Raw genomic sequence first — 22,833 nt, forward strand, 5'->3', positions numbered from 1 at the left:
ATTGAACCTATAATTTCATTATACTTTCTTAGTGCTCAACTTGCCCCACCTGTGGGGTACATTGAGCTTACTTGACTTTTTTGCATTTAAACAGCTGTAGCATTTAAATTTTACTTATTACCAACAAATAGTATTAACACTTTTGTTAAGCGATAAACAACAAATCCATTAAGCCGTATAGCAATTATTTGAGACTTTTCATTCTACATCCGTTTAAGTAAAATTTTGCTCAACTAGCCCCGCCCTACCCTAATGGGCCAACAAATTGAAATTAATTTTTTTGCATATATTCACGTTTTAGAGGTTTCTGAACATTTTGGCATATCACAGAAAAATATATGTGAATGTGTTTTTTTTTCTGTATAGCAAAGGAAATGCCTTTATGCATCCCAGACCGGTGTTCTGTCTGGGTATGTTGGACTCAATACCGCCCAAGATGTGTATGTGTGTATGTGTTTTTATGTATGAATATATGGATACAATTGTTTGTCCACATTCGATTCCTATTGATAGGAGATGTGCTGATTAATTTTTGGCAAAAGCAGGGCCAGCCGTTACGGAGATAACGTAGCAAAGGTGTGCAGAAAATAGAAATCGAGTTTTTGAGAGAACTGAGTATCCGATTTGAATAATTAAAAAAACATTCAATTCGTAATGATGGGGAGAAGTGGTGATTAGTTTTTGACAAAGGCACATGCAGCAATTTCGAAGATACAGAGCTAAATGTATGAAAAATGGCAGTTTTTTGAAAAAACTAAGCATCCGGTTTGAATGATTCAAAAAATTGATGTGTGCCTGTCCGCAATTTTTTGCCCACGTTTACGGGCGCATGTATTAACCGATTTAAATTAATTTTAAATAAAAAACATTCGATTTTATTGATTTCGAGACGTGTTGGTTAGTTTTTAGCAAAGGCAGATCTAGCCGTCACCGATATACGGAGCAAAGTGCAGAAAATAAAAATCGAGTTTTTGAGGAAACTGAGCATCCGATTTGAATGGTTAAAAAAATATTCCTATTGACAGGGAAATGTGCTGATTAGTTTTTGCCAAAGGCAGGTTCAGCCGTTTTGGAAATATATAAAAATTTTCAAAAAAATTCAAAACTTTAAAAAAAAAAATTAGTTTAAAAAAATTAAAATTTTCGGAATTTTTCAAACATTTTAAAAAAATTAAAAAAATATTTAAATCGTTTAAAAAAAAACGATTTCTTACAAACATTTGAAAATATTTTAAATTTTCAAAAAAAAATTCTAAATTCCTAAAAATAAAAAATAAGATTTTTTATAAAATTTCCAAAAAACGCATTTTGTAACGTTCAATTCATAATGATGCGGAAAACTGGTGACTAGTTTTTGGCGAAGACAGGTCCAGCCGTTTTGGAGATACCGAGCTAAAGGTGCAAAAAAATGACAGTTTTTGAGAGAACTAAGCATCCGATTTGAATGATTCAAAAACTTTCTGCTTGTGTTGACAAAACACAATTGCATTTGGAGAAAAAAAAATAGTTTTCAAAAAAAATTCCTTTTTATAGAAAATAATGCAGAATTCAATTTTAATTTTAAATTAGAGTTCTAAAACTGTCTTATATACTTCAAATGAATAATGCTAACTTTGCTATTCAGTTTATATAATTCTTAAAATATTAGACGATGTCCTTCATTTAAATTCGAAATTCGATCGATAAATTTTGTTTATTTACTTTTCTGTAAAGATATAAGTTACAGTATTTATAATAATATATTTGAAAACATTTAATATTCCTCGAATATTTCATTACGGTACTGGAAGATCCAGCAAATTGCCTTAAAGCACGATGCCATACACCCTAGTTTATATAATACAAATGACGAATACACCCGTCAACATTAAAAATCCAGCCACTTCTTCATGACGAGTATATTCGTCAATCACAGATAACTGATTAAATTTCATGGAAAATTAGAAAGTAAACAAAAATTATCACCTTGTGGGTACAATCGCACAACTTCAACCACTGAAGAAAATTTGTACAATGAGTGACGAACATCTTCTTCTGGTAAATTTTCTGGTACATCCAAAACATACAAAGTGAATGTTTTTTGAGGCCGACAGGGTATGGGAACCTGTAGAAAAAAATTCATAGTTAAGAGGATTCTTGATAAAAATATTAAATTTTATACGTACTTTGCGATAGAATCGCGCTCCTGTTACTTTGTGAAATCCCTTTCTAAAAACGGCTTGGTAGTCTTGAGTATCTGAAAATTTGAAAAGGATTCCGGTTGCTGTTTTTGTTAGACTGAAGCATCCCCTAAAGTTCATTTTTTCACAAATTCCAGCTGCTCGATCCATCGATAAATCGTGCGATGGTGTTAACAGGAAAGCTCCTACGCAAATTATGTAGTAATTATATGGCAGAAATAAAAAAATATGAAAATCAAACCACTAGTCAACTCAGTAATTTTGAAGGAATTTCAGCAATTTTCTGTTATATTGTCAATGATTTCAATTAAGGGGCATAACTATAGTGTGAAATTTTCAAAAAATCGAATTTTCAATTTTTTCATATTTCGATAGGTTTTACCTTTAAAAATAACATATCAAAATTTTAAATCGATATCTTAAATAGTTTTTGAGTTACAGTCATTTAAAGAGTATATACAATATATAGTATAACGAACATTTAATCTTTAAACGCGTTTTTCTCGAAACAGAATTTTCCGAATTTGCTGCAGCGATTACTCAAAAACAGATGATCCGATCACTACAATTTTTTTTTACATGTTCTATAAATAGTTCTCCGTAAAATAAACTATCGATTTTTTGATCGGATCAAAAATTGAATTTTGGCAGTCCAAAAACGACCAAAATTTTGGGTAAAGTTCGACTTTTTTTAGAAAACGCCGTCATTTTGTCAATTTTGATTTTTTTTCTTTATCGTAGTTCATTTTACAGACAATATTATTTAGTTTAACGAGATTTTTTTTAAATTTATCCACGTAGAAGGCCGGAATCACTGCAGCAGTGAAGGGCCTTTTTTTGTCGCGCCGTTGGAGATCGACGATAGCTTAAAAAATATTTAATTTTTTTCTTTAAAAATTTTACTATGTATTCTTAAAACATGTGTAAATATATTCTTAAAATTTTGAAATGATTGAGGAAGTATTTTTTTCAATATAAATTCCCAAAAATAACCTTTTTTTAGGCGGTTACACTAGTTGTGCCCCTTAAGTGTACATATTATATAATTATGAATGTCTCACCTTTCGTTAGAAAGTGATCAGTTTCTGATACATCAGAATCCGAATCGTGGTGGTTTCTATTTTTCGAAGGCGAATTATCCCATAGTGCGAGTTTGTCTTGCGAAAGGCGCGTGCTGGCCTTAAAGCCGCCGTTGCTCGGAGATCTTCCAGTAAGGCCTACCCTTAGGCCGCTCGGCCGGGTTGCTGATGTTCGGTAGTCCGAACCGCCTATAAATATATATATATATATATATATATATATATATATTGGGGCAGGTCGATTTAAAAGTCGCTTAGGCACATATGATTTTTGGATACTAAGGATCAAAATAAGATACTTTGCTGAAGAAACCATACCTCTAAAATAAATTTTGATGTCCCATGCATTGAGGGTTTAATTTTTTTAATCGCGTCCAAATGTATGAACGAGTCCCACTAACTTCGGAAGGCCGATCCACCCATGGGATCTCTCCTTAGAGGTGTCCCAAACAAAAATTGCAAAAAATCATCGTTTTTGGTATATTACAATGCAAAAAAAAAATTTTCAACCCATTTTTTTAACTTCCCGAAGGAGAAGTTTATGTTTTCATCAAAAAATCCGAATTGCTAATTTTATGTTTTCTCGACGTTTCAAGCCATTCTGAATCGAATGAGATCAAATTTGGAAAAAGTATGTGTGTGTGTGTGTGTGTGTTTGTGTGTATGTGTGTGTGCGTGTATGTGAACAGATTTTTTGCCGTAAATCTACGTTTTCTCGAAAACGGCTAGACGATTTCAAAAATTCAAAAACCACTCGATGTATCTCGATGAGGACTATTGTTTGTCAATTTTGTGCGACGATCGGCCAAGCCGTTTCTTTGTAAATTGCAGAAAAGTGAAAAATTTTTCGTCCACGTTTTAGCCCGCAATTCTGAATCGATTTTGAAAATTCAAAAACCGTTCGAAAGATATTGGTTGGGAATCGTGCTGATTAGTTTTTGGTAGAGATCGCCCGGGCCGTTTTCTTGTAATAAAGATTTTAAAAAAAAATTTCGACGATTTTTATGATTATTTTTTTGACGGTAGATACCATAGTCTTCTATATCATACTAAAATATTACGGCCCTACGACAACTGGTTCAGCTTTAAAAATTCATCAAAGTTTGCAAAAATTGGCATCGTTTTTTTGGCATTTGTCAAAATTAGACCTTTGATCGACGTTTTCTCAAAAACGCCTGAGCCGATTTTAGAAATTTAAAAGCTATTTGATGTATTTCGGGGAGGACTATCGTTTGTCAGTTTTGTGTGACGATCTGCCAAGCCGTTTCTTTGCAATTTGAAAAAAAGTGTTAAACTTTTCGTCCACATTTAAGCTCATCCTACCGAACCGATTTTAAAAAATCAAAAACTGTTCGAAAGATATTAGTTGGGAATGGTACTGATTAGTTTTAGGTGAAAATCTACCGAGCCGTTTTCTTGTAATTAACTGTTGAAAAAAAAAAATTAAGCCGATTTTCATGGAACTTTTTTTGGCGATATACATCATGGTGTTATAGAACTTACTGTAATATTACGGCCTTACAACAAGTAGTTTAATTTTAAAAATTCGTCAAACTTTGCTAAAATTATTATCGTTTTTTTTTAAAGTAGGATTGATGAAGTATATTATTTACACATTTTTTTGATCAAGTCGATTATTTACACATATCGGGAAGTTCATGTAACTTGCCTCAAGGCTAAATACCAAACCAACTAGTTGGATATTAATTCATACACACGCAAAATACTTTTTAACAAAAAAGAAAGTAAAATTTTTTTGTTTCAATTTTTACAATGCATTTTGTCTCTGCGCTTCTATGCTAGCTAGAGGCTGTTATGGTTCCGATATTGAAGAGCCGCGCAAAATTTTCCAGATTTGAAACCAAAAAAGACTTTAAGCAATAATTTATAAGTCTCACATAATAATATAAATAAATATTATAATGAAAATAAATTGCTGATTTTTGTCATGTTGACGTACCAAAAATGATGCAATTTTTCTATTGGGTCCTCTAAGGGGAGGTCCCAGGGATTGAACGATGGGCATGGATAGATAGGTTTTAGATAGATTTTGTTCAGATTCTTAAGCTCGAAGAAAAAACAGTATTAATGGTTGTCCAATTCCAATACTTTTTTCAATTTTGAGGTAAATTTTCTTTGTTTTTCTTATGCGAAGTTGAAAAATACCTACAATTCACATATCTTACTTTAAAATACTATTTATTTTTATCGATGGTTGTCCACACCTAACATTTGTTTAATTTTTGGCACCATTTTGCTTTATTTTAATTTTCAATAATTCGAAATTGAAAAATATTTATTTTTATCAAGGGTTGTCCACCTATAACTTTTTTAAAAAAATTGGATTAATTTTCCTTTAAATTTTAATGTTCATAATGCGAAATTAAAAAATGCACAAAATCTAAATTTTTACCGTCCTTCCATAAATCTCTATTTCATAATAGCTATTTTAGTAATCAAATAATTTTTCACCACACTTTCAGTCAGTGAGTGTTTTGTATACTGAATTTTAATTGTTATTTTTCTGATTTTACGACAAAGTCAATAAATTTTAAACAAAACAAAAAACAAATTAATTTTATCAAGGGTTGTTCGTTCCTCCCATTTTCCCATTGTACAAATATTTCCCGATACGCATAAATAGCACATAGTTAATGCATGGTTTGCATAAGGAGCAATTTCTTTCAAAAAAATAAATATTGAATATTAAAACCTATAGATGTAACAGTTTTTGTTTGTAATTTAAAAATGACTGAATTAATAATATGTACGGTAATAAAATATCAAAACCTTGAAACATTAAATGTGCCAATTCAATTTAAATAGAATCGGTTTCACATAAGGTAGGCACTTGCAAAGACTATTATTAAGGGACATTTATATGTGGTATGCTTTGCAGTGGGTAAACTATTTATATATTTTTTTAGCTGCTCCTTTCACTCGTGTACCACATTTGTAATCAGTTAGTTATTTTCGTACTAAACATTTTATACTAGAAATAATTTTTATGGCAAAACAACGCTTGTCGGGTCATATTTTTCCCTAAATATCACAATGTGAATATTTGACTATAATAAATTGAAAACAACGAAAGTTTGCCTTATTCTACTAATAAAATTCTTTTTATAATTTCTTAATATCAAAAACTTTAATATAATTTCTTAATATCAGGTGTTTAGTTTATGTGATTTAAAAAAAAAATAATAAAAATAGTGATTTAAACTTTTTTTGTAAACCATTACAAGAAGAACCATAACTATCAAGTTTGCACAAATGTAACTCTTCAAATCACTGACATACCAAATAATTTCTCAGAATATTCTGTTTATAATTTAAAATACAAATAAAATTAACTTGAATTTTTTAAATGCTATAACATAGGCTATGACATGTAACATTTCAACTGATAAAAATATTTTTTTGCTTTTAAAAAATATACAAAAATATATCGTTTTGTTTAATATACTAAAGCATTAAGATGATAAATATTTGATATAGTTTAGAACAGACTAAAAGCACAAGTCAAGCCATTCCACAAATATTGTTTAATTAAATTGTTTAATTTATTTTTCAAATTCAATGATATCAGAAGCACTTTTCAGTCAATAAAAAATATAAAAGAAATTTAAAGGATCACTTTCATCAATGCACGTGTTTCCCATATTCACTATATAGATGTTTTGGTCGTTTTCACTATAATTTACGGATAAAGATAGATATTTCGATTTTACCTTCGTTTTCAACATCCGAAGTTCCCGCAAGTGACATGATGACTGACTAACTTCTTAAATGATTCTTAAATAAATTTATATAGGGCGATAGGAGCGCCCAATAATGCCCACTGAACCATCATCGATTCAATGTTGATGTCATACACGAGACCAAAAATGGATTTTAGAAGATCAGAGGTGCAATCAGTAGAATTAGGTAATAATAGATAAATAAATTAGTGGTACATGGCATCGTGCCTTAAGACAAATTGCTGGGACTTAGCGTACCAGAACTAAATTTTCGAAGAAAAACATCAGTAATCAATAAAAATTGATCAATGATTTACAACAATTGTTTTATACATATTCAAATAGATATCTATAATCACTATATATTTTATCATTCATAAAATATACAGGGACGATCTAATTAATAATTTTAATTTGAAAATTTGCCTTATTTGACTTAAATACATACATTGAATTTTACATAAAGATACAAATTGTATACACCAATTCTGAGAATATCATTATATATATTTGTTTCAATTAACGTATGAAAAGAGCTATTAAAACATACTGCCATCAAGTGTGACGATCTTATCTAACTTACTTGAGAAAGTTTACATTAGTAGGAGGTGAATGAATGAATCCATCTGAGGATATATTTCTTACAATTAGAATAACGCATTTGAGATAAATACATTTTGAAACAGAATTGTAAATTTAAAATTCATATTTAATATATATAATTTTGTATTTTTTTTTAAATTTTGAATTTTTTTTTCTAAAAATTTTGAAATTTGCTTGAATCGTATAAGTGAACTTTAAACATTTGAAATCTTGGTACGGAACCCCGAACATTGTGACAAAGATTGCACTCATTTTTAGAATTGTTATAAAATAATTGATAATTTTATAAACAGATGTCTAATGACCGCCGATTATCATTCTTTTTAGTTTTTCCTCTGTATCTCCAAAATACAGATAACAATAATAATAAGACCTGCCTTAACAATAATTTAATCGATTCTTCATTTTGTAAATACAAGTAAAATGTTTTTTGAATCATTCAAATCGGGTACTCCGTTCTCTCTAAAAGTGAATTACTGCTACTTCTCATCAATAGAAATCGAATGTTTTTTAAATCATTCAAATCGATTGATTCGTGCGCCGGAACCGTGGGCGAAAAATTGTTCAGAAACCTTTAAAACGTAAAGAAATGCAAAATATTTCAATTTCGATTTTTGGACGATCACAATAACTTACACTATGGGTAGTTAAAAATATGCAAGACAACTAGGCGTAGACTATGAAGTCTACTCTATCCTTTAGTGTTTGTTTACCCTAAAAAAATCTATTTGCTAATTAATCAATGTTCTCAAAGTTGCAAAACATTTATTTGAATCAAACGAGAATAACTTTTCAAAATTATGTGTGTGTATGTGTATGTGAGCCGTTTTTCTGATTTTGCGTTTTCAAGTTTTCTCGTAAACGTCTGGACCGATTTCAAAAATTTGAAATTTATTCAATGTACCTTAATAATATAAGTTGCAATTAATTAGTTTGCAGGATGATTGGCCAAGCTGTTTTTTTCACAATTGACAAAAATTGCAAAAATGTTTTCATCCAACTTTTAGCCTGATTTTAAAGATTTTAAAGATTTGTTTTTGGTGAAAATTGGCTGTGCCTTCGTAGCAATTAAATATTGGATTTTTTTTTATGATTGTCATAAAACTTATACAATAAGAGACAATGATCACACTAAACTAAAGATAATTATCTAAATAGATTCTTCATATCAATGCCACCCAACAGAGCATATACAAAAATTTCTTATGGTTGTGTAAAAAATATTACCATTAACTCAAATAAATAAATAAATATTGGATTGTAACTGTGTCAATACTTTCTTGTAGCAAATATTTAATTTTTACAAAATAATTTAAGTTTCTTAAAAAAATGCCTCGGTGACTAATGAAATTTAAGAAGAAGTAACTTTCCTTACACCTTGAAGTGCCATTTACAACTAGTTCTTTAAAAAGATTTTGTGAATGCGAATTTATTGATGCGGCCCTGATACTTTACTTCGGCAATGAAATAAAATAATAGGTGCATTAAGATTATCACGAACGCCATATGTGGATATATAAAAAACTCAAACAATACGCGATAAAAATAGTCAAAAATGTATACTATAATATAGAAAAGGCAAAAAGTGTAAATCAATATAGAATCATAAATAAATATAGAAACATTAGTACTTATACTATTATTAGTGCTGATATTTATTACTTCAATATTGAGTCATATTTATAGGTTTTACTTATGCTTATATTCACTATTAAGGGGCACAACTAGTGTGAAATTTTAAAAAAATCGAATTTTCAATTTTTCCATATTTCGATAGGTTTTACCTTTAAAAATAATATACCAAAATTTTAAATCGATATCCTAAATAGTTTTCGAGTCACAGCCATTTAAAGAGTATATATATATATAGTATAACGATCATTTTATCTAGTGAATGCCTTTTTTTTCGAAACAGCATTTTCCGAATTTGCTGCAGCCATTACTCAAAAACAAATGATCCGATCACTATCAAATTTTTCGTAAAATGAACTATCGATTTTTTGATCGAATCAAAAATCGAATTTTGGCAGTCCAAAAACGACCAAAATTTTGGCCAAAATTCGACGTTTTTTTAAAAAACGTCGTCATTTTGTCAATTTTGGATTTTTTTTTTCTTTATCGTAGTTCATTTTACAGAAAATATTATCTTGTTTAACGAGAATTTTTTTTTTAATTTCATCCACGAAGGCCGGAATCACTGCAGCAGTGAAGGGCCTTTTTTTTGTCGCGCCGTTGGAGATCGACGATAACATAAAAAATATTTATTATTTTTCTTCAAAAATTTTGCTATGTATTCTTAAAACATGTATAAATATATTCTTGAATGATTGAAATGATTGATGAAGTAGTTTTTTTAATATAAATTCCCAAAAATCATCTTTTTTTAGGCGGTTACACTAGTTGTGCCCCTTGATATATGTTCGTTATTGAAAAATTCCTTTCCATATAACTGCAAAAATCCTTGAATAGATAATTGAGATTTGAAAACATAAATATATAAAAAAATCTACAAGGTTTTCGGACAACCGAAATGGCTGTATGCTGTAACTAAAAATAGATTTAAAATTTTAGTATATTATTTTTAAAGGTATAACCTATCGAAATATGGAAAAATTCAAAATTCGATTTTCTGAAAATTTCACACTAGGTATGCCCCTTAAGATTAGGGTATTAGAAAAGTAGGTTTTTTGCCTCGAGTCAAATTGGACCATTGTGCCACACCCAGCCCTACTAAATAATACTTTCATATTGTTCTAAGTTGAATATTATGGAATATTGTTCTTGTTGTTATTTTAAGATCGTTTTATTCGTACTTGATTGTATCATGCACTTTGAACTTTAGAAATCAATTAATCGTGTCTGTTTTTTACACAGAGTTTGATTAAAATACAGCACTCAGGGTAAGTAAAAGGGGTACAATTAGATGCCATTAGTGAATATTTTTCTAGGTGTCTATGTAAGTATGTAGGTAGATAGGTTCTTATGTCTTTTCTTTAGAACAATTTAGTCCGGTATCTTATCTCGGTCTGTCCGAACGAGCGAGCACGCCATCCGGTGCGATTTTATTTATAGACACCGCCGTTTCCGCACACGGCCACTAGTTCGCCTTGCGTTTTTAGCAAAGGAAAAACCCTTACCAGTACTAAAAGTAAAAAGACTTGTAAAATGTTAAACATAGATGACCAAGCTTTAATATATTAGACAAATCCTCATATTTTTAGTAATGCAGTTCCACAAGTCAACGTCAACCCGCAAAAGGTTGATAGTATGTATTAGGGTTTATACAAAAACCGACATTTCAGAAAACCGTTTTTCGAATTTTAATTTTACTAAAAAACCGGTTTTCGAATTTTATATAGAAAATAAATTTTTGCTCGAACATTCTGTAATTTATCCGCAAATTTAGTTAATTTAGAGCAGTATTTGACTGAATTTATTTATTGTTCAATTTTATAGATAGTAAACAAATTTATTTTAATTATAATTAGTAGAACTAAGAAATTATAGTTTATCTTGATTAAATAAATCTGAAAATAATTATTCGTATTCATCATTTTCACATATAAGAATGAAAATATTGTTATGGTAGTGAAAGGAAAGTTTTCGAATAAATAAAAATAATACATTTCTAAATAAAAAAAATCATTAAATTAAAAAAAAAAAAAAAAAATTTTAGATACATTTTGATACATACTTTTAATATCAATTTTAGTTTTAAAAATAATTAAGCTAAACTCGGGTTATTTTAATTTAACTAATTAACTAATTTTAAACATTCTAATTGTTTTTTTTGTTTAATAAAATATAATAATAATATTGTCTGTTCCGAGTAATTTTAATTAACTAATTTTAAACATTCTAATTGTTTTTTTTGTTTAATAAAATACGATTTCAAAAAACTGAGAACGTCTATCGAATTTCTACATAGACGTGTCCTTTGTTTACTCACAAAATTTCCTGTAATAGAAAATACTCTCATACTTGCGACCAAATTATGCTTAATTGTTTTTAAAGCCTGATATGATAATTCCAAGTTTTTTGTTGTTTTATTTGTGGCTTCCAAGGTTTAAAACTCTTTTTTTAAAGTTTGAGTAGAGGAAGTTACTTCTTCAAGAAGAAGTCACACTGAATTAAATTAATATATACACTGGTATAAAAATCAAAATTATTATATACAATTTCTGGGAACCAATCAAATGCTATAGAAATGATGTGATTTCAAGAATCAAAATGCTTTCATCTATCTTTTATGTTTGTCTATATTTGTCATTTTTCATTTATACAGTGAAAACCGACTTTTTTCACTATAAAACCGGTTTTCGAATTCCATAATTTTCGCCAAAAAACTGGTTTTCAAAACCGGTTTTTGAAAACCGACAAACCCTAGTGTATTGATGGCAGCTATCATAAAAAACATTTGCCTCAGGGCAAATTGCTGGAACTTCCCGTATCACAAATTAAAGTTAAAAAAAAACTTAGAGAAAATTAGATTTTTGAATATTTTGAAATTTAAAAAAAAAAGACTTTTTGAAGTTTTTTTTTATATATTTTAGAAATTTTGGATTCTGTGTGTCTGTTTTTTGAGCTCTGTCCTCTCAAAAACTGTTATACCATTTTTGGCATATTTTGCCCCGTATTTTTAAAACGGCTAGACCTGCCTTTACCAAAAACTAATCAGCACATCTCCTTATTAATATGAATTTAATGTTTTTTTAATTATTCAAATCTATTGGTCCGTGTTCCAGAAATCGCCGATAAACATTTGTATCCGAACAAACACACACATACATAATTTTTTTCTAAGATATGCCAAAATGTTCAGAAACTTTTGGAACGTAAGGATATATAAAAATGTTCATTTTCGATTTTTTTGCGATTACTATAACTTGCCCTTCTTTGTTAAAACTTTGTTAAGCCATTTTTTGATTTTTGTTGTTGTTGATTTTTATTATTTTTGTCCTAATCAAGTTTAAAAACGTAATCGTAAATAGCACGACTATATATTCGAGGACTATAGCTAAAAATAATGACACATTTGTTCCAAATTTTCTATAATTAAGACTGCAAACTATAAATTTAAAATTATCAAAATTGATAGTTTTTAAAAGGCTTCTAAAAAAGTTACTAAAATATGTTAGCAAGCTCTATCAAAAGTTTTGGCATTTATTCAAGATTGTGAAATGGTAAAATACTTGATAGTTTTATAATAAAAAAAATCTGTGAAAAATAATAACCTGAAAATTTTATTCATACAGGACTAAAATAGCAACATCTTTATAACTCTTTGAACAATTTACAAAAAATAAAATTCGTCTGAACAGAACACCTATTTTTGTATTTATTTTAATAATTATAGCATGTATATTTTAGTTTTGATTTTTTGTATCAAAAATATAACTAATAAAATCACGAAAAGTAATTTTAAAAGCACTGACGAAATCAAATACAACAGTCTAGAAATATATTGAAAATAGCGTAATAATTCTTTATATGAAAAACTTTAAGTTTATTCTAATAATAATAATAATAATAATAATAATAATAATAATAATAATAATAATAATAATAATAATAATAATAATAATAATAATAATAATAATGATAATAATAATATAATTACTATTTAAAAAGTTTTAACTTCATGAAAAAAACAATGTTTTCGCCAGAAAATTTGATTTGCTAAATGTTTTTCCTCGAAATTTTAGTCACTCACAATAGTTTCAGACCAAAATTGGAAAAGTTATAAATAAATGTGTGTAATTGAGCCAAGATTTGACGTTTTACCGACTTTATCTCAAAAACAATCAAAATATTTAATTTTTGATAAAACTCGATAAGAACTCGTGTTGATTGATTTTGCTAGACGATCAGCGAAATCATTTCCTTAAAATTACCAGAAAAGTGTAAGAAAAATTAACTACGTTTTTGAAAAAAAAAAACTGAACCCATTTGTTTATCAGTTGGAGATTGTGTTTATTAGTTTCTGTCAAAAATTGAACCATTTCTTCGTAATTTGAAAATTAAAATGTAAAGATTTGTTTTTGGCATTTTCAATGAAAGTTAATATGGCATTTTTGTACTATGCAGCTGAATATTTTATTTATCACATCTGGTATTGATTATTTATTTATTTATTTATATATGAATAAATGTTATGTACAGTAAATTTATTACATTACACTAATAATTTTAAAATTTACAATATATGATTGTAATATAACATGATTATGTCGATTATTTCCACCTATAGGTGAGATTATGTAACTTGCTTTAAGGCAAAATGACAATTACAACTATTTAATTATCAAATATGCAAAAATTGATTTGAATACAATATTGCATTGTATATAATTATTTGCAATCAAAAAGTTTACAACAATTTTTATTTGATTCACAAATAGCTGGCATTTTCAATCATATAGACAAGTTCCTATATATAAAGGTTGTCAAATATCTCCCTTCCGCCTTTTTGTATTATAAACCAAGAGCAAAAAAGCGGAAGGGAGATATTTGACAACCTAATATTTTATAGATATTGGGAGATAAGCAAACATACATAACATTATATTTACTGCAGATCGTGTATTTTTTAATAAATAAATAGTTTAGTTTAATAGTTTAGTATAATTTTTCAGTATTATAGCTTAATTTTAAGCAGCTCATAGGCTGGGCATTGGTCGAATGAAAAGAAAAAAATAAATGATATAATTTTTGATTTATTAATTACTTATTTTTATTTGACGAATTGGCTGTTCAAATATTATCTATTAAAATGATATATAATGATAGATAATGATATATATATTTTATATTTTATGATATAGTAGACAATTTATTACTAGAAAACCTTTTACAATTACTACTGTAAAGCTTTGCTTAAATCGTACCAAACCCTCGATTTTTGCATCATGCCCCCCCCTAACACGAAGAAAAAATCATGGTACAGCCCAATTGCAACTGGGGCTTGTTGTTTATTGCATTCTTAAAGGCTTCAGTTTAAATATCCCCCTTGGAGTGTTTTTACGATGCGCATTTCTACTCTTATCTGATGAATAAAATGTATGGTGTCTATTAGTTAAACAACAACTTAAATTGCTAGTTAATGGATCGATATTATGGAAATACGAAGGTATAACAAATTTTGAATTTCATTTTATAAATAAACTGATATTATATGAATGATGCTATAAGCAGTTTATAGTGCGACTAAAATTTCACTGTCATAAAAATATCAATTTCACATTTTTTGAGATTTTTTAAAATAGGGTTGCACATTCTTCCATGAAATTTTGGTACAAAGATGGACAATAAATTACAAATAAGACTATATTTGAATTACTAAATCTGCAAATATTTTTTTTTTAATTTTTCACTTTTCCTCAAGAAAGTAAAGAATTTTCCTTAGACTAGAATTTATTCCGACTACGCTCGTGTCGCATATACCTCGTTATACCAAGTTGCTCTTATAAATATTTAAATCTGAACTTTGTTCTCACTTTGATGCTTCGAAAGCATTATTGTGAACGAGGTAATAAAGTTATAGAAAATTTTAATGGTAGGTACGAGGTATATATTCGAGGTATTCCTTCAAAACACATTACTTATTTATGTGTTTTGGATTAGAATTACTGATATTTGAATATTCAAATTCAATATCTTAGCAGTAGTAGTTAAATAGATCATGTTTTGCTCATTATTATTATCTTATTATTTCCTTTCGAATTAGAATTTGTTGTTAATTATAATATGCTAACATTCAGTAATTCTTTTGTTAATGGGTAGCAGGAGACAAATTATTAAATATGATATATTCACTTTTATATATACTTCATTAGTCATCTAAGGGCTATTTTCAATTGAAAAACTACTGCTCATTATCAAGCAGACCTAAGTGAATATCGAAACCAGTAGTTGTTAGGTTTAGTTCTTCGAATTTTTTAAATAATTAGGACAAGGTATCATTATCATAACTGTCTTCCAAAGAAATATTAATTTTAACGTTTTATAAAAAAAATATTTTAAATTAATATCCTCTACTCCAACCATAAGTAACGAATGGTCAATATAAAAATATAAATATATAATTATAGAAAGTTGAAAATGAATATATAAATAAAATTGGATATGAACATATCAAATATAACTAATTTTTTTATTGAAATATATATATATATATATATATATATATATATATATATACACCTAAGTCTGTTTTTACACGGTCTTTTTGTACACGGTTTTGATATAACACGGTTTGAAAATTGAATATTTTTAATTTTTTTACACGATTTCATTCCATTTAGCACAATTTGAAATTTTATGTACTTAAATTTTTTTTGTCAAATTTAATTTTTGCGAAGTATGTTCATATCACAAAAAAGTATTTATGAAATTTATGAACATTTAATTTATATTACTTTTAAGATTAGAGTGCATATCTTTTTTAACATTAATGATTATGCTTGTGAAAATAAGCATTTTATATTTGATTTAATAAAATAAACATTAATTCTTGTTCTTAAAAATTCTTGTTTTTCACTAATTTTAATAGGTTTTAGAGATTAGGAACAAATCACCCATTTTTGTATAAGATCAATGTCTTTTTCTACACGTTTTTTTTTACACGGCTTCTTCTGGAACCAATCTACCATGTAAAAACAGACTTAGGTGTATATATATATATATATATATATATATATATATATATATACTAGCTGGCCCGGCAAGCTTAATAACCGCTCAATTACTGTCTTTTACGTGACCTATTTTTTATTGAATTTTGATCATCAAGAAGAACACAGATTTTGAATGTCTTGCAAAAGGAACTTTTTTTAGCAAAAAATCTAAAAATTTAATATTGGAATCATAAGTTTTTGTGAAGAAACTGAAAATTTTTCTAGGGTTTTTAAAATCTCACTCGATTCGCTTAGCATGACAAAACACAAATTCAAAAATGGATGTCAATATAATATTTTGCTCCGTAATTTAAAAATTAATAAAATAATGAAAAGCGCAGTAATTAATGATCTAAACCTTGAATATCAAAATGCGCTAATTGAATTCAAACGATATAACAAATTAGCACTACATGCTTCTACATTTAGAGTTAGTTATATATTATACTAAAAATTTTCTGGAAATATTTCTTAGGCTAAACGACGGGCCAGCTAGTATATATAGCAATGTTTATTTGCGAGTAACAATACCCGAAATTGCTGTATGAATAGAATGTAATAATCATATATATATATATATATATATATATATATATATATATATCTTATATATAAAAATGGAGCTCTCTTTCAAATGTCTTAATAAAACTCGAAAACGGCTAAACCGATTTGGCCAGTCTTAGTCTTGAAAAATTTGTGCCAATCCAGAGATGGTCGGAAAGGTGAGGTTATTTCAAAATCGCGTAGAAACTTTACATTTTTTATTTGAAAATTTTTGTAGAAGCGTCATTTAAATAAAACAATGGACGGTGGCTAATACGTGAAATGTCAAACGTTTTTGACAGATGATGTTCAATTACGTTTAATAGGATGTTTTACGTGAATATTGTTTAATTATGATTAAATTGTAGTAAGTAGTTTTGTTTGTAGTTTTATTTATATACTCGTATACGTTAGTAAACGGGCCGCAAGTGTTACTAGAGACTCAAAATATCAACTTTTTTGAAATGTTAATATGAAAATGCACTTTTTGGCATATTTTTCTCAAACACGGTGCTCTGAAAGATCTCATTTGTATAATTATATACTCATTGGTATTTATAAAACATTTTCTAGGTTATGTTATTTTTTATTCATATTATTTAAATTCAGAACCAAAATTTGGTATTGATCAAAGGGACATTTTATCGAATAACATTTTTCCAGTTATAATTTTCCAGAATTTATAGAAGAATAGATAGAAATATATGAAAGTCCGGGGTTAAAAAAGTCCAACACCAATGTGTCAAAAACAACTAAAGTTAAGTATTATTTAACAACAATATTTGAAAGTAAGGGAAAAGATGCATAACCAGCTATAACCTTGATTTGAAAACGGTAATCTTTGAAATGAGGGAGGTAAACGGTTCTCTTTGAAAATCCATAATAAAAGTATTTTCTTCCGATGGTAGTTTTTTAGCATTAGTTAAAATGTAATTATTTTGTAAAATATTTTTATTTATATATATATTATATATATATATATATATATTTTCATATCTCAGTCCTTTAAAATTATAATAAGGCTTTAAACCTTTTTGCCACCTGCCCGTTTCAAGTTACCCCGCCTAAAGGGTAAAAAGGTCTAAATAACAAATTTTTGAAAGACATAAAAAAACACATTTCTACAATGATGAAGTAGAAGGCAGTTCACTGAACGTAGTCAGATAATTATTCGTTTGATATGTGTTATTTGTTGTGATATAATTGTTATGGTTTACACAATATGGTTTATATTTGCTCAAACTCAAATTGGACCTTTGTGCCTTGCCCTGCTCTACGTATATACTTTTTATTAAATTTACTTTAATTCAAGGTATGTTACTTGAAACTTTTCAAAAAGCAGGTCAAAGCAGATATATTTAATTCATTTTCTATCTCTCCTCGCAGAAATTTGAAAAATTTGTATAAGCTCAGTAGTATTATTTACAATTATACACAAAATCCAGAATCTGAAAAGCTTAAAACGTAATCAATAAGTCGAAATACCAAAAAAAGACTTGGATTGGATTATACCATGATTTTTATAGAAAGTGTATAAAGCTTCCAGTTTGATTGTATTGACAAAATATAGACAAACTAATGAGGTTTATTGTTTTTATAATACCTCATTGTATATAGCATTCAAACAACTTATCCTTATACACTTAAAGTATTAATATTTTTGTTTCTCTAGAAATTGTTTAGAATATACCTTAGTTAGCAAAAAACGTTTGCCGGGTCAGCCAGTATATATATATATATATATATATAAACAGTTAAACCCTATTTAAATATCTATTACGCAATCAATCACAAAAGCGATACTTCGTAAAAACCTCATAATTCAGTGTCTTACAGGAGTATATCCATTGAAGATCCTCCGATATGCTATCGATATACATACATATGCATGTTATATCGATATAATAAGAAATAGAAATATAAAAAACATGTCACCCGAATATATTATTATTATGTAGAGTAGAGGAATCGCGAACGGACCAGATCACCCCTTGGGGTATATATCGCGTGACAAGAGGGCGCTCATCGTAAATCCACTGTTTTGTTGCGTCATTTCAGTGATTTATAAGCAAACGTTCATTTTAGGGTAGTGGGTTGTAGTAGGCGCGTTTTTTTAGGGTCGTCTCGGGAGCGAATCGAATGGGACATCGAGCACGAGTCTTAACTGAGAATTTGAATCTGCATTTGTGGTAAACATTGATGTCCAATGAAATTAGGGTAGAGCGGGGCTAGTTGAGCGTAGGGGCAAGTTGAGCAATTGAAATATCTCGAAAACTATTCACCGTTCGTTTAGGCATTATATGACGGAAAGATAGAGGTTTGGAAGAAATAAACATCCCGCGATCGCTAGTGGCCGCTGGACAAATGAGTGAGGCTCACGGACGTTTTGTTTATTTTGATACCAAAAAGTAAAAACGTAATTTATCACGAGTTTTCGTCTGATTTAGTCAAATGTTATTTATTTTTAATCAGGTAAATGTTATTCTTTCATATAATTATAGTACTTTTAAGATGCACAGAGATTCTGCGTATAATTTTCACGGTTTTTTTATAAACTCACTTTTATTTTGAAATTCCGAGTTGGGGTTAGTTGAGCATAGTTGCTAAATTTGTACTGTCACTAAGACAATTACCGTTAACTTAAGATTTAAGCTAAGTCTATGAGTAATAATATAAAGAAATAATGATTTTAAACAAAAATACTGAATATAATGGTAAAATAATTCCTAAGATACGATATTGTTTTGTTGATTCTACTTTTCGTTAATTATTCAAAGTAAATTACTATAAGTTTTGTTTTCTCTGCCAATAAAGACTATAAATATAGAACTGGTTTTTAAAAACTTATTTTATTTTATCACTAATCGACATTGAACCTATGATTTCATTATACTTTCTTAGTGCTCAACTTGCCCCACCTATGGGGTACATTGAGCATACTTGACTTTTTGCATTTAAACAGCTGTAGCTTTTAAATTTTACTTACTACCAAAAAATAGTATTAACACTTTTGTTAAGCGATAAACAACAAATCCATTAAGCCTTATACTAACTTATTGAGACTTTTCATTGAGGAGCTACATCCGTTTAAGTAAAAATTTGCTCAACTAGCCCCGCCCTACCCCACTTCAATAGTAAGTATTACATTTTACAAGCACGTCAAATTTTACAACCACAACAACCAAAAATGGTCTCATTTTTACCAAGGCTATAAGTTGCACTTGAAAACTCTTAATTTCCAAGAAATTTGAGTTTTTTTTATCTTCCCGGTTCAGAAAGATCCTGTTATTTAACATCGTTTTTTGACATTTGTGCGGTTTTTAGTTTAAGTTTTCTATCTAACAATCAGAGAAATACGCCTACATACGCACAGCAACCATATGGTTTTCGTTAATATTTAGTATGGAAAGTTCTTCATACCATGGCCTTGTCATAACATTTTTCTGTTATGCGGCAGAGTCAGTTCCTTAATTTTATGTTTTCATCAAAAAATCCGATTCGCTAATTTTATGTTTTCTCGGCGTTTCAAGCCATTCTGAATCGAAAGAGACCAAATTTGGAAAAAGTATGTGTGTGTGTACGTGAACAGGACATTAAAATTGACGTTTTCTCAAAAACGGCTGGACCGATTTCAAAAATTTAAAAGTCATTCGATATATCTCGATGAGGACTATCGTTTGTCAGTTTTGTGCGATGATCGGCTGAGCCGTTTCTTATGTAAATAGCAGAAAAGTGAAAAAGTTTTCGTCCACGTTTTAGCTTTCAATTCTGAATCGATTTTAAAAATTCAAAAACCGTTCGAAAGATGGAAATCGTGCTGACTAGTTTTTGGTAAAGATCGGCCATGTTCTTGTAATTAAAAAAAAATCCGTTGATTTTTATGATTTTTTTTGACAATAGATACCATACTTATAGTTACATAGTTATATATATATACTGAAATATTACGTTCCTACGACAAGTAGTTTAATTTTAAAAAAATCGTCAAAGTTTGCAAAAATTAGTATCATGGTTTGGTCTTTGTCAAAATTAGAACTTTCATCGATATTTGCTCAGAAACACCTAAACCGATTTCAGAAATTTAAAAGCCAATCTATGTATTTCGATGGGAATTATCTTTTTTCAGTTTGGTTCGACGATCGGCTAGCCGTTTCTTTATAATTCGAAAAAAAGTGTCAAATTTTCGTCCACATTTAAGCTCATACTAACGAATCGATTTAAAAAAATCAAAAACTGTTCAAAATATATTAGTTGGGAATGATACTGATTAGTTTTAGGTAAAAGTCTACCAGGGCGTTTTCTTGAAGTTATCTGTTGAAAAAAAAATTTTGCCGATTTTTCTGAAACGTATTTTTGGCAATTGATACCACGGTCTTACTAAACATACTAAAATGTCACGGCCCTACGACAATTAGTTTAATTTTAAAAATTCATTAAAGTGTGAGAAAATATAGTCAAAATTTGTATAAAAGTAGGTTTTATGATGTGATGAGTCAAACATTATCAATTCATTAAAATTTAAAATAAACTATGATTTTAGGGCATACAAGCACCAATAGTGTCTGTGCAATATAATTAATATAATTACAGTTAATTTAAATTCTATTCGAAATTGCAATGTTTAGATTTAACTGAAAGCGATAACTTTATTTTTGAAATAAACAGTTGAAAATTTTATCTAAATATCTAAATTTAAATTGATTAAGTCAATTTTTACACATTTTGGGAAGTTCATGCAATTTGCCTTAAGGCTAAATGCCACTAGCTCTAATTTAATTCAGGACATTTACGGTCAATACTATCACCTTGTTATGGCTTGACGTTGAATTTTGGGATACTGTATATATAGGGCAGGGCGGCCACAATTTCTATCATAAATAACTTTTCTAAATATTATTTCTAAAATTATCTTTGTCTGTATTTATTATTTGTCATGTAGGTTTGTCGTTATAAATACAAAGCTCGACATCGTGAAGCTTTTCTTGGCTTTGGGTTACCAATATATCATAAACAGATGTATGAGAGAAGAATAACTTTGGTGGCGAGACTTGTTCGAGATGATTAATTTTGAAGCATGCTTCTCTTGAGACAACAAATAACACAATAAAAGTGTTATCGTATACTATATATGTATTCGAGTCACACGAGACAAGAATAATTCAAGAAACATCACAGAAATCATGAATATGTAGAAGAAAAATAAAATTTGGTACATCATAATTTGAAACAAATTTATCAAAGAAAATTCTAAATTAAAAACCTAAACATTTTTTTAATTACGTTTGTGCATATTCTTGCCTTGATCAAGTTTGAAAAGGTGGAATTGCTAATTGAAATTTTTTAATTGTGTTGATTGTGTATAGAATAATCAGTTGGATTCAGCAATATATATATATATATATATATATATATATATATATATATATATATTTATATGTAAATAGAATCTCGAATGTTACCAAGTGGTGAGGAATTTGCAAAAACATAATGCAAACATCCCTTATATCGTCAATCATGTATTTCTAATGCCTGAATGGGTGTTGACATCCATTTGGCAATGTCACATGCTAAGGATTTTGTGTCAAAATGCATAAATCAAATTTTGTGCAAAAACATCAAGCGTTACGAAAATTCGTAAAGCTTCAATCAAATATCAAATCAATCAAATATAGTTTTATTTTTTAACAAATTAAACCTAGTTGTAAGTGGCAACTTGTCTTAGGACAATGGTCCTGATTCTATGTAGTTTGATATAATTTCCAATTGCATATTTTGAAACTAAACTCTCGTTTTACTAAAATATAATCCAATCAATATTTTTCAAACAAACTTTTAGTATCTCTAATTATAAAATAATTACAAATAAAATGTACGAATACATTCAATTTGACGTAGGTCTATATACATATTATAAATAGTTGTAGAATTAAATATTAATTTATTTGTTATTTTATTAAGTATAAATAAAAGCATTTAAGCATGTACTAAAATTTCACACTTGATTAAATAGTTC

At 28.3% G+C, this 22,833-nt stretch overlaps 1 protein-coding gene across 1 annotated transcript in view; it reads right to left on the reverse strand.

Moving 5' to 3' along the window:
- Window positions 1–7,090, reverse strand: part of LOC113367599 — a 13,268-nt gene extending 6,178 nt beyond the window's left edge. Inside the window, exons 1-4 of the mRNA XM_026609192.1 lie at window positions 6,991–7,090; window positions 3,242–3,448; window positions 2,166–2,365; window positions 1,966–2,104 (exon numbers count right to left, since the gene is read on the reverse strand). Of these exons, the coding sequence (XP_026464977.1) occupies window positions 1,966–2,104; window positions 2,166–2,365; window positions 3,242–3,448; window positions 6,991–7,027 (583 nt within the window). The 5' untranslated portion in view covers window positions 7,028–7,090. The remainder of the gene's footprint in view (window positions 1–1,965; window positions 2,105–2,165; window positions 2,366–3,241; window positions 3,449–6,990) is intronic.
- Between the last annotated feature and the right edge of the window lie 15,743 nt (window positions 7,091–22,833).

The sequence above is a fragment of the Ctenocephalides felis genome, unplaced genomic scaffold, assembly GCF_003426905.1.
Source record: "Ctenocephalides felis isolate EL2017-DRISC unplaced genomic scaffold, ASM342690v1 CF-g0.4_SCAFFOLD_01170, whole genome shotgun sequence".
Classification (NCBI taxonomy): Eukaryota; Metazoa; Arthropoda; class Insecta; order Siphonaptera; family Pulicidae; genus Ctenocephalides; species Ctenocephalides felis.